This window comes from Haliotis rufescens, unplaced genomic scaffold (genome assembly GCF_023055435.1).
Source record: "Haliotis rufescens isolate VD_foot unplaced genomic scaffold, xgHalRufe1.0.p SCAF_3, whole genome shotgun sequence".
In the NCBI taxonomy this organism is placed as follows: Eukaryota; Metazoa; Mollusca; class Gastropoda; order Lepetellida; family Haliotidae; genus Haliotis; species Haliotis rufescens.
In genome coordinates, this window is record NW_025964001.1 from 15,750,223 (window position 1) to 15,761,966 (window position 11,744).

The window sequence follows — 11,744 nt, forward strand, 5'->3', positions numbered from 1 at the left end:
ACTCTGCGTTGCGAATTGTGGCGTCTTAGATGACTAGGCCATCCGTACCCCTGCATAGGAAGGATTGGTGCATGAGACCTACTGGAGAATGACAAGAAGATTCAGAATGAACATAAGATATTTTTATTAATTATTTTCATGGTAATCAATCTTTTGGTGTTTTAGCCTCAGTATAATTCAGAAATATGTTTTGGAGATACTTGAGATAGACTTAGTACCGGTAAAGGTCACTGATTCATTTGCTGATCATTATTTGTCCAGTGTTTAGCTTGCAAATGAAAAGGAATCTGATTGTCTATATCTGTGTTGCAGATTGCCCGTCTGAAGGAGAAAGAAATGAAACTGAGTCGGGAACTGGAGAGACTGAGACAGCACTTGCTTCAGGTATACACTTGGGCAATACTGGGCCTGATCCCACATGGGTACAATCTCAAGCCTATTCAGGATGTCACACTCACATTTTACTAAGTGTGCAGCTAATTATACTACTATTAAAATGTTAAGGACCCCTGATTCTTTTATTTTACTATAGTTACTCTGTCATGGCATGTTTTGTTGAGGGGGCGGTCGGGTAGCCTAATGGTTGAAGCGTTCGCTCATTACGCCGAAGACCCGGGTTCGATTCCCGACATGGGTACAATGTGTGAAGCCCATTTCTGGTGTCCCCTGACGTGATATTGCTAGAATATTGCTAAAAACGGCTTAAAACCATACTCACTCACTGTTTTGTTGATTAGTATAGTTCATATCTGCATTTGGTTGTTCAAGTTGGATCCAAGAAATATGTTTTCCAATATGTGGTATTTATTGCAGATTGAGGAGGGCTACACTGGTGAGGCTCTGGAGGCCGAGGAGAGGGAGAAGGAGTTGAGGAACAGGCTCGCTGTGGCCGAGGAGAAGATCCTCTCATCCAGCTCTGCAGTGCAGAATGCCAGGTGAGACATTCCTAGAGAGACACACGCATGTAATTAGCTATTAAACCTGGAGTCCCCAAGGGGTTTGTACGGTCGGGTAGCCTAATGGTTAAAGCGTTCGCTCATCACGCCGAAGACCCAAATTTGATTCCCGACATGGGTACAATGTGTGAAGCCCATTTCTGGTGTCCCCCGCCATGATATTGCTGGAATATTGCTAAAAGCGGCGTAAAACCATACTCACTCACCCCAGCTACCTGTGCTGGTTGTGAAAGGTGACTGAATGAATCAGGTGGTCAGGCCAAGTGGCTTGGTTGATTATGTGTCATTGCACCCCAACATGTGCTCATCATGTCAACCACTGGTTTGTCTAGTTCAGACTTGCATAGGGGGCTCGGGTAGCTCAGTTGTCTAAGGCAGCGCAATTTGCTGTGCAGAGTTGCATCCATTGGCTATGCCAGAAACCTATGATTGTGGGTTGTTCGAATAGGTTTGCTCGATAATATTTCTAGGTTTGTCATCACTTCCTCTGACGATAAGCTGACACGCCATGATATAACTGGAATATTGTTAAAAGCGGTGCAAAACCAAACTCACTCACTCACTCACTCACTCACTCACTCAGACTTGATTATTTATAGGCTTCATCATTCAGTTTTGATATTGCTGAGTGCAGTGTTAAACAACAAACTATAATTTGGCCATTTTTCACAAATCTTACAAAAGATGAAGATGATTATTGACTTTCCTTCTTGACTATATGAATCTACCATCTTGTCCATCTGCAGCCAAGCAGCCAGCGAGCAGGTGGAGACCTTGCAGCACCAGCTGCACGGGGTGACCAGTCAGCGGGACGCAGCCTACATGCAGATGACGGCCATGCAGGACCAGTGCCAGCAGTATGCCGCCTCCCTCGGCAACCTCCAGATGGTGCTTGAACAGTTCCAGCAGGGTGGGTAACTCTCTCATTTAAGGACCTGTGAAGATTCCGGGGTAGAATAGGTCTTCAGAAACCCATGCTTGCCATAAAATCCGACTATGCTTGTCGTAAAAGGCGACTAACGGGATCGGGTGGTCAGGCTCGCTGACTTGGTTGATGCATGTCATCGATCCCAATTGCGTGGACCGATGCTCATGATGTCAATCACTGGATTGTCTGGTCCAGATTCGATTATTTACAGACCGCAGTCATATAGCTGGAATATTGCTGAGTGTGGCGTTAAACAACAAACCAACCAACTCTCATTTAAGGGTGGTACAAGGGTTCTTGCTCTCCCATCACAGGGTGGTACAAGGGGTCTTGTTATGCTTCATAATGATACCCTAGTGTAGGATATTTGTAGCTTCTTGTTTTGAATCAGTGTGGCACTGTTGTATAACATCTATACATTTTGCAGATAAAGATGCTCAGATCGCTGCAGACACTGAAAGGTACCAGGATGAGATAAAACTCCTGAAGGACAAGCTCAACACCCTGCAGAGAGCACTTGACACTACAAAGGTATGTGATGCTCAGTCCACAGGTGGGCGGTCGGGTAGCCTCGTGGTTAAAGCGTTCGCTCGTCACGCCGAAGACACGGGTTCGATTCCCGACATGGGTACAATGTGTGAAGCCCATTTCTGGTGTCCCCCGCCGTGATATTGCTGGAATATTGCTAAAAGCGGCGTAAAACCACACTCACTCACTCACTCAGTCCACAGGTCTTGATATTATGAGCAATGTCCCATGCTGTCGGTGTCAGATGACATGACGTCAACAACATCACATGCCCCCCATACCAGTTTAGTCTCTTATGAGGTATACTACTTACAATGTAGATTTCATGGGACCAATCCTACCCTCGAAGCCCAAGTGGCTTCATCTGGAGAAAATAGATACACTACTTGTATTAGTAATGATGACAGAGCACACTCTTTTCTCTTTTACCCAAAGTGATATCATATTTATGGAAAAAAACACCACTCCGCTACCTTTTATACTGTAAGTCTCACTTGATAGTTTTTGTCCCACCTAATACATACCTGTCAACTCTCATGCATCTCGTGTGAGTCTCACGCATTTATCACCTATGTCACGCTCACACGCTCACAAGCAAGGTTGGGAAATTTTCACGCATTCATATAAAATGTAGATAAAAATAAAATTTGCGCCTCCCCACCAGGGCTTAGCCCTGGCTTCTCACGCATTTAGACATCCAGGGGTTGACAGCTATGCTAATATGTCCTCTGCTCTCATGTACTATCTGCCTTACAACTATTACAGACGGAGCTGGAGGAGGCCTCAGATGGACTGGAGGCAGCATCTCGTCTCAGTGAACAGCTGGACAAGAAGGAAGAGGCTGTAGCTGCGTTGAAGGAGGAAGGTAGGTGTTGGATGTTCTCTCCAGTTTCTGGTGGCTCTATCCTCTCCTTGTCTCTAACATCAACTGTGCTCCTTCACTAACCATGTCACGACTGCTGTTCAGTGTCTTAATTTACAACCAAACTGACCTAATAATAATGTTTGTGAAATGATATAGACATACGTTTTGATATGAGATATGATTAAAAAGAATCCTTTTGGAGTAACTAATGTTAAAAAGTCAAGGGGAAATATAAAAAATCTAACTTTTAACTTGACACCATGACAAGAACCATGGGCCTGTTCCACAAAGGGATCTTAACGCTAAGGTGATCGTTACTCCCGTACTGTTTACTTAGGCGACGATCATCGTAGCACTAAGATCGCTTTTCAGGAACGAGGCCCTTTACTTTAATTCTATATTTCAATCACCGTTATGAGATTGATAATTCCATGAGAGAATAGAAAAGTGTTCGTTACTTTTTCAAATCAGTTGTTGCAGCAGCAGTTTAGTATTGTGAATCTGTTGTTACTGAATGAGCACTACATTTGTATAACACTAAGTACGTGTTACGTGTTACACTGACTGGATACTGCATGGGTATGTTGTGTATGTGACCCTGCATGTGACCCCGCATGAGCTGTGCACTGGGTGGTATAACATCAACTAGCATGGGGCTACACAACAGAGTGTTCATGGTACTGGCTTAGATCATGACACTAACACTGACAAAAAGCTGGACTGGGTGTTCAACCATTGGATTCAAGGAGCTGGTGTTTCTTGTTGATAAAATCGAAGCTTCCAGCATCCCACCTTTTTGGATTTTTGTCCCTCGGGAATCTATTTAATCTCAGCTGGTAATTCCGAGTCTCTCATTTCTCGAGCGCCTGGCTGGGGTGGGATAGATATCCTGGCTTCACAACATTTAATTGCTTTTACTCACTTGTTTCATTCCTCTCATTATTTTCTTATGCTCATTTTTCAACCTTTTTTGAGTTGCTAACTGCCCTGTTTGGTGCTTCCTGTGTGACAGAGCTATTTTTAGATTTGCTTCTCACAAAGTTGTTTGGCTTTAACTTTTTGAAATTGCACACAGCAGTGTTTCCTTTTTACAATTTTTAAATCAAGATTTGCTTGCTTTGAGTGTGCACAGAAAATTTTGCAATTTCTGGGTTTGGGGTGATTCCTTCAAATTTTACGAGTAGTTTTTCTTGGAGAAGATTACAGATTTTGCCATTCTAAGCCTGGTTTCTTAATATCAGCTGGTAATCCTGAGAGATCCACGCCTCAGGATGCTGACTGATATATGGCAAACGGGTACTTGTATTCCTCGTCACAACGGGCAGATAGCGCCTCTACGTATCATCTCATTGAATGTCTATCATTGTTCATCCATAATGTGTTCAGTTGTTAATCAGGAGTAGTGTCATTGCAGCATTTATGTTTTATTAGGCAAACATCACATTCAATCTCGTAGGCTTATACTGGAGACTGATTTGAAATATTGTTTTGAAATTATAATCTAAATGATTGAAATTTGTCCGATTTAAACAAATCTAAATCTGTAGGAACTTTGGCCCAGTAGACAAAATTTGTGCATGTTTTATGCTCGAATGAAAGGGCTTGCATGTGTTGATGTTTGTCTAATCTCAGCTGGTAATTCTGAGTAAAAAGGAGGCCTCAAGTTACTAGCCGAGATTACATAAATATCTTACCGAACAGCATGGACTAACCTATCCTAACAACTGACCAATCAGCATGGCCGAGACAAAATGCTGCAGTCTTGTGGAGGGAACCATCTGGCAGAGACGCATGTTGTCATTGGTTGGTGTAAAATAACACAGCTGATTGATTGAGCTTTAGGAACAGCATGTATTTCTTCATCACGATTGTACTGCATTTGTATGAAGTAGACATTTGTGAGCTTGACCTGTGTCGATGCTCGGACCTGAATATCATTACAAGACTGCATGAGAAATGGAGTGAGTTAGGACGTGCGAGATAACGTCCCGGGTTGTCCACAACATGCATGAACGCTATGTTGTAAGTATGTTTTCAACTGTGTGGTGCTTGGTGGCTGGATACACTAACAGGGTTAGCCTAACAGGTTACTGTAGTGCCCGACTAACATACACCTATCGGCAATAACCAAATATCTATGTGTGTAAACTATTTGACTACTTATGTATAACTGGCATTTTTAGTTAGGTGTGAGCCATAACGCTGATGTAATCCTGTGTAATTATGTAGATATTGGTTGTGATGGTAACTGTAGGAATATAACACCAATTTTAGTAATTTGGATGGATGCAGGAAGGGAATTTTGGTGAATTGCAGTAACAATTTCATTGGAATATATGTTGCCATGGTAATAATATTGATCCATATGATTGTAACATGAAAAGTGAGAACAGTTATCATGTGTGAAAATATTGTGATTGTCCATTGTGTGAAAATGGCATTGTCTTCATATGCTTGTTAGAACCATCCCTGAAGTCCGACTTTCTGTGTACACCATAGTCGATGCAGTAGATCATTCCAGTCTAACACTAGCACCTCTCCAGTGTAGCCACTGGTCGTAGAAACAGCTTTATCACAGCAAGTCAAGATGGCCGCCGCCGCCACAGTGTGTTGTCTGGCCTGGTCACCGCATGAGCTAAGTTGGATGTACAAACCATGAGTATTACATCAGGTACTGAAGGGATGAGTGTCAGTACCTTTTGTGATATTCGTAGTTTGTATGTCAGCAGCAGCAGCACCGTGTTCACATTGTGTAGATGTAGTTGTTCTACTCAGCATGGAGAATTACCTCCCTTGGCGACCACACGATCCTGGTTGTCTAGTGCCTGCCTGCCTGCCTCCTCCCTTCCCTAGCCCACCAGACGATCCTTGGTTGGCTAATTTATTGCCTTCTGTGTTTTATTGCTTGTTTTCTCACTGTTTGTTATGTTAATTATTTGCATGTTTCTAGTTTGTTTTTTTATTACTGATATCGTTTTGTAAAGCACTTAATGAATAATTTGCTATGGAATAATAATGTGTGAAATTGCTAATCATTGAAGCTTCATTGAGCTGTTGTTGTTACCTGTTGACACGTCACTTCCTGTTTACAGTCCTGCTGCGAGAGAAGACTCTGAAGGCAGCCGAGGAGGAAGTCAGGAAGCTGACCACAAGCACTGAGGCCAAGGTTGACAAGTGAGTGGTCACATTTAGTCAGTGACGCATTTGTATAGTTTTGCAAAAATGATCTAACCTTTGGAGACCTGCAGTTGTGTATTTTCTATCTATTTCTAAAAGGACGACATATATTGTGTTGAGACCTGTGCCTCCAAGTTGTCCTCATTCTTAGAGTCTTACTTGGTTTCTTTGGAAATATTTTTAAAAAATCCAACACACATATTTCCTAGTCTGTATGATATGGGTAGAGGGACACGGGTGACTCAGACATATGAGGTTCCTGGAATTTGCTGCAAAGAGTTACGTCCCTTAGACATGCCATAAACCTATGATTGTGGGTTCAAATCCCAGATTCACCCTGATTGCTCCTAGGTTTGTCAGAATGATATTCATACTTGTGGGTTTCACCAAACTGCATCACTGATGGCGTCCTCCCACATCAAGCTGACACACTGTGATATAACTGAAATACTGTTGAAACTCAACTCATTCACTATATAACATAGAGGGACTGTTGGTGTATGTTGTATCACTTATTTATCCTTTCTGCTGTGTCATGTATGAGTTATGATTTTCCTCTCATGTCCTGTTTATTTTGTGGTCAGGTTGTTGATGAAGAACATGCTGATTGGCTATTTCCAAACTCCGACTGGTCGCCGGAATGAGGTCATTCATATGATGGGTGGGGTCCTCAACTTCCAACTTGACGACTACGCCAAGGTAACGAGAACATTTCATTTGAAGATAATAATAGGACTACCAGTACTACACAGACCGCTTCCTGTGAATGAGATCTGAAGATCATTTTGCCCAGTAATCATTCCTGTCAAGGCACTGCCAAACTACTAGTGGTGGCACGATATACGGCGGATTGCGATTTTTTACTTCTCGATACAAGTATCGATCACAGTCACACACTAAGTAAAAAGTATCGATTCTACCTTAAATGTTTTCTCGAATAAGTGTTACACCAGACACTAATTGCTAGTGAAAATAAGAAGTAAAAATGTAAATATTTTCATCCACTGTGCCTTACCTGACACTGCCAACTGTTAATCATTAGTGTGCCAGGTATTTGGCAATCCTGTCTATGAAAAAGATGGCTTTTGCGCCACAGATAAGTGCACATGCGAGTATAGCGATATGTATCGGATTGTGCGCAAGGTTTCGTGATACGTATCGGATCGCACAGTTGGTGTATCGTCCCAGCCCTAGAGCTACATCAGTAAACTATTCAGCCCAATAAACACCACACTTGAAAAATGCTCCCAATCCAGAGCTCACTGGAACGAATATTGTATTTCCAACATTTCCACATGCCATGTCCTACAAATGTTCATTATTCAATGGAACAATAATGAACATGTTTAATCATGATGATGATGATGTTGTAGATTTAACGATTGCTGCCGATTTCGCACACATGTTTAAATGAGGTTGTGTATTTATCAGTGTTAACTATGCTTTCATGAACACAAAACTAGGAATCAGTGCATCCCACTGTAATGAATGTATTGTAAGTGTTGACATTCTGTTCCCCAGATTAATCAGACGCAGACCAGCTGGGTAGCAGGATTCCTCCGGTTTGGGTCCCCTCGGGCGGGCCCCACCCCACCGACCACACCTGTATATGCAGGGAGGAGGGCACCTTCACTGGACCAGGTGAGCCATTGGTAGTCCTGGAGGAACTTCTGGTTGTAGCTATACATAATGGGTTGCTCATTGGTGGTAAACTGTCAGGCAGACTTCGCGATTAACGTAGCTAAGTGGTTACGACATTCCCTCATCATATCAGGGGCGGTCGGGTAGCCTAGAGGTTAAAGCGTTCGCTCGTCACGCCGAAGACCCGGGTTCGATTCCCGACATGGGTACAATGTGTGAAGCCCATTTCTGGTGTCCCCCGCCGTGATATTGCTGGAATATTGCTAAAAGCGGCGTAAAACCATACTCAGTCAGTCAGTCATCATATCAAGGACACTGGTTTAATACTACTCAAGTACAGTGTATGAAGCTGATACATTGCTGAAGTATTGCTGAGATATTTCTCAAGTATTGTTGAAGTATTGCTAAAAGCTGCGTGAGACATCACTAATTCAAGTTGATAGGAAGTAACTGTTGTTTTTATGAACTATATTTTCATATCTAAAGAATGATGAGTGTCATAGTGTTACAAGTGTAGTGATCATTTACGACAGTGTAGCATGGTCACTCAAGAAAAACATGAATATCACCTCCTCATTGTCCTGGTGTAACATTGTCCTGTATGGCTGGAAGATAGGCTTCAAATTATATATAGTTTGTAGGAGTTTATAAACAAAAAAGGATGTTGTAACATTTAAAAACAATCATTTTTGTCGTTTTCAGTCTTTCTCCCAACTGTTTGTGAAGTTCCTTGAGAAGGAGTCCTCTCCTCCCCCACCCCCAGTCCGAATGCCGGCGGAGAAGATGGCCCAGGAGGTGAAGGACAAGCACAAGGAGAGCCAGAAGCCTGTGTTCAACCCATTCACCGCCCCCAGACATGTCTCCATGCCCCTGCAGCTAGGGGAACAGACCGCTACCACCAAACCCCACATCCTCATGGGGCCCATGTCTCCTGTCACACAGACCAATCCACTTATGGCACCAATGTCTGGAGAGTCTCTCAGTCAGCCAGGCTCCGGCAGGTCCACGCCACAGAACTCCAGTGCAATTCTTAAAGATGTACTCGGCACAAGATGATAATAGATTAATTAGTGTATTGTTCATATACTACTCAAAAGACGTTAAGGATGATCCAGATTGACGATAGTAATAAGAACCGGGTGGTCCTTAACTTCTTTGAGTAGTATAAGTATTCCTGTCAAGTCATGAGATGATGTCGACACAAAGAAATAGACTTAACCATGCATCCACATAAGACTAATCTTTACAGCTTTATCATTATGACAGTGAAAGCACCATTTTCCTATTTTATATAGAATAATGTTGCATTTTGTGTGTAAACAAGACATACTAGGACCAAATGATGTCATAACTTTGAATTGTTAGAACATATATATTTTTTTTGTCCACAGTTTATTAGAACTGGTTGGTTGTTGTACAGTTTGGTAGAGACATAAAAGCCCATACATCGTTTCACTCCATTCTGGCAGACCAGTAGCTGTGTTGAAACCTGATGAAGGAATTAGAGTGAAGTTGTTGTTCATTGACAGTACTTCCCCTTTAATACTGTGAGGATATTTCCGTCATTGAGTTTAGTTGATCCACATTTTTAAACAGTATCCATGATCCCTGCAGTGGCTCCACACTATGCAACACATGTAGTTTTTAAGTATTTGTTTTAGAATTTACAATTGTTAATGTTCTCAGTATTTTATTAGCTGAATGTACAGGGCTCTTGAATAACTGCATTAAGTTTCAAATTATTGGCATCTGGTAGAGTATTGAGGTGTGTAATGGTTGAGTGGGATTGGGCCTTGGAACATTGGCATGTACAGTCTTAAGTTAATACCCTCATTGTAAGTATCCACTGAATCGTGTGTATATATTGTACAAATCTAATATATGTATGCAGCACTAACCACCATATATGGGGTGTCATTGTACAGGCGTTCACAATATTGGCGTTCATTTACAAGATTCTCTTTGGTAACATTTCAGTGGGGTTATGTTATAAATGCAACTGGATTTGTTTGTTTTCGTAAACATGATTATCATAACATTTTAGGGAGTAGGTTTAAATAAGTGCATGGCATTTGGGTACTAGTCACCAGGACCGACAAGCACAACGTGAACCTGTGGCACGACTATTTTACGATTGTACCATTTACAACACTTTCTGCACGAAGATCATGTGTGCAAGTGGGTCGAGAGAAGTTAACTGATTAAACTTGGTATGATTATATGAGAGTCTTTCATTGCAGCGTAGTGGTTTCCATAATGAGCATCAGATACATAGACCTTACATGTTTGTAATCAGTTAAGATTTCATGTGATGTCATGTGCTTGATGGGTGATGAAGAGGAAATAAACATATTTTCCTACAGTGCTACTGACTTGTGTTTCTATGAATCCAATACAGTTGGGGGCACTTGGCCCAGTGGTCAGAGGTCATTCCTTGTACTTGGGTCCAGTAGTTGTGTCAGGTGATGTGTTATGGGGTCGCTTTCAAGATTATTGCACTTACATGGCGACGGTGTGTGCATGCATGCTTCCTTGTACTAGTCTGGACTATGCCCATTTTATAGTGCCAGCCACTGAGATACCCACTCAGACACTATACTGACTCTAGGCCGACCAGTCCTTGTCATGACCCCTTCATGATGAGCACTATCTTTTAACGTCTTTTGATACGACGCGGCCGCGAATCGAACCCCCGACCGTCTGCTCTCCGGGCAGACATTCTACCTCTAGACCACGGAGGTTGTTCCTAGCTCAGGATCTGCTGTTTGAATAGATCATTTGCCCTGATTATGATCCTTGGTCTGTCAGCATGCTCAAGGGTTTCGGGTTGGTAGTCGTCATCAACGAACTTTATCGTATTGTTCTTTCCACACATTAAGCCGACACACAGTGATATGACTGAAATTCTGTTCAAAGAAGTGTCAAACCAGTCTTCAGTGATGTAGCATACAAAACAAAACACAGATGATAAATTTGAATTGTTTTAATTGCTATACAGATAGTTTTCATTTAAATGCCTTTTGTGACACTTGTTTTCTCCCAGCCTGCTGGATGGTCGTTAGCCAGGTGAACAACAACCCTGCAGATCTCCATCCTCCTCCTCCTCCTCCTCCTCATACATTCACTAATACAACAGCATGGACAATGAGAGTCAAACAGATTTCAGTCAGTAAGGCCTAAAAATGTGTCTCCAATTACTATTAAATAAGCCAGACATTAGGCACATTTTCATTTAAATACTTACAGACTCAATTCTATCACAAACTCCATGGGAACTTAGACTAGAGATCCATTTTTCACATCATAAAAGTTCTAATTCACATCCCATGGTCATCACATGGTCACTACATGGTTTAAGACTTTCTTATCTACTGGGTTGAATACCTTTATATTCCATTCAGGACAACTATTACATGAATGTTAAAACAGACCTTTTTCATGTTCTCTTTCAATTATGACACCCAAATTAGAGTAAGGTAATTGGAATCACAACATTTACATTGACCATATATTTAAATTAAGAGTGGTTCCTTTCACATTTTACATAGATATTATGTAAATATATTTATAAAACATTTAATTTAATCATCATTATAGAAAATATGTAAGCTGTGATTTACTCTTGTAACATTTGCAAAATATTGTCAAA

At 41.7% G+C, this 11,744-nt stretch overlaps 1 protein-coding gene across 10 annotated transcripts in view; it reads left to right on the forward strand.

The window, feature by feature from the left end:
• The window catches only part of LOC124134880 (thyroid receptor-interacting protein 11-like), an 88,005-nt gene extending 77,545 nt beyond the window's left edge, over nt 1-10,460 (forward strand). For all 10 annotated transcript variants that reach the window (XM_046499959.2, XM_046499960.2, XM_046499961.2 and 7 more), the window contains 9 exons: nt 313-384; nt 814-935; nt 1,703-1,866; nt 2,312-2,415; nt 3,178-3,277; nt 6,370-6,451; nt 7,039-7,153; nt 7,976-8,095; nt 8,798-10,460. In XM_046499959.2, coding sequence (XP_046355915.2) covers nt 313-384; nt 814-935; nt 1,703-1,866; nt 2,312-2,415; nt 3,178-3,277; nt 6,370-6,451; nt 7,039-7,153; nt 7,976-8,095; nt 8,798-9,151 — 1,233 coding nt within the window. In that variant the 3' untranslated portion in view covers nt 9,152-10,460. The remainder of the gene's footprint in view (nt 1-312; nt 385-813; nt 936-1,702; nt 1,867-2,311; nt 2,416-3,177; nt 3,278-6,369; nt 6,452-7,038; nt 7,154-7,975; nt 8,096-8,797) is intronic.
• Nucleotides 10,461-11,744: the final 1,284 nt, after the last annotated feature.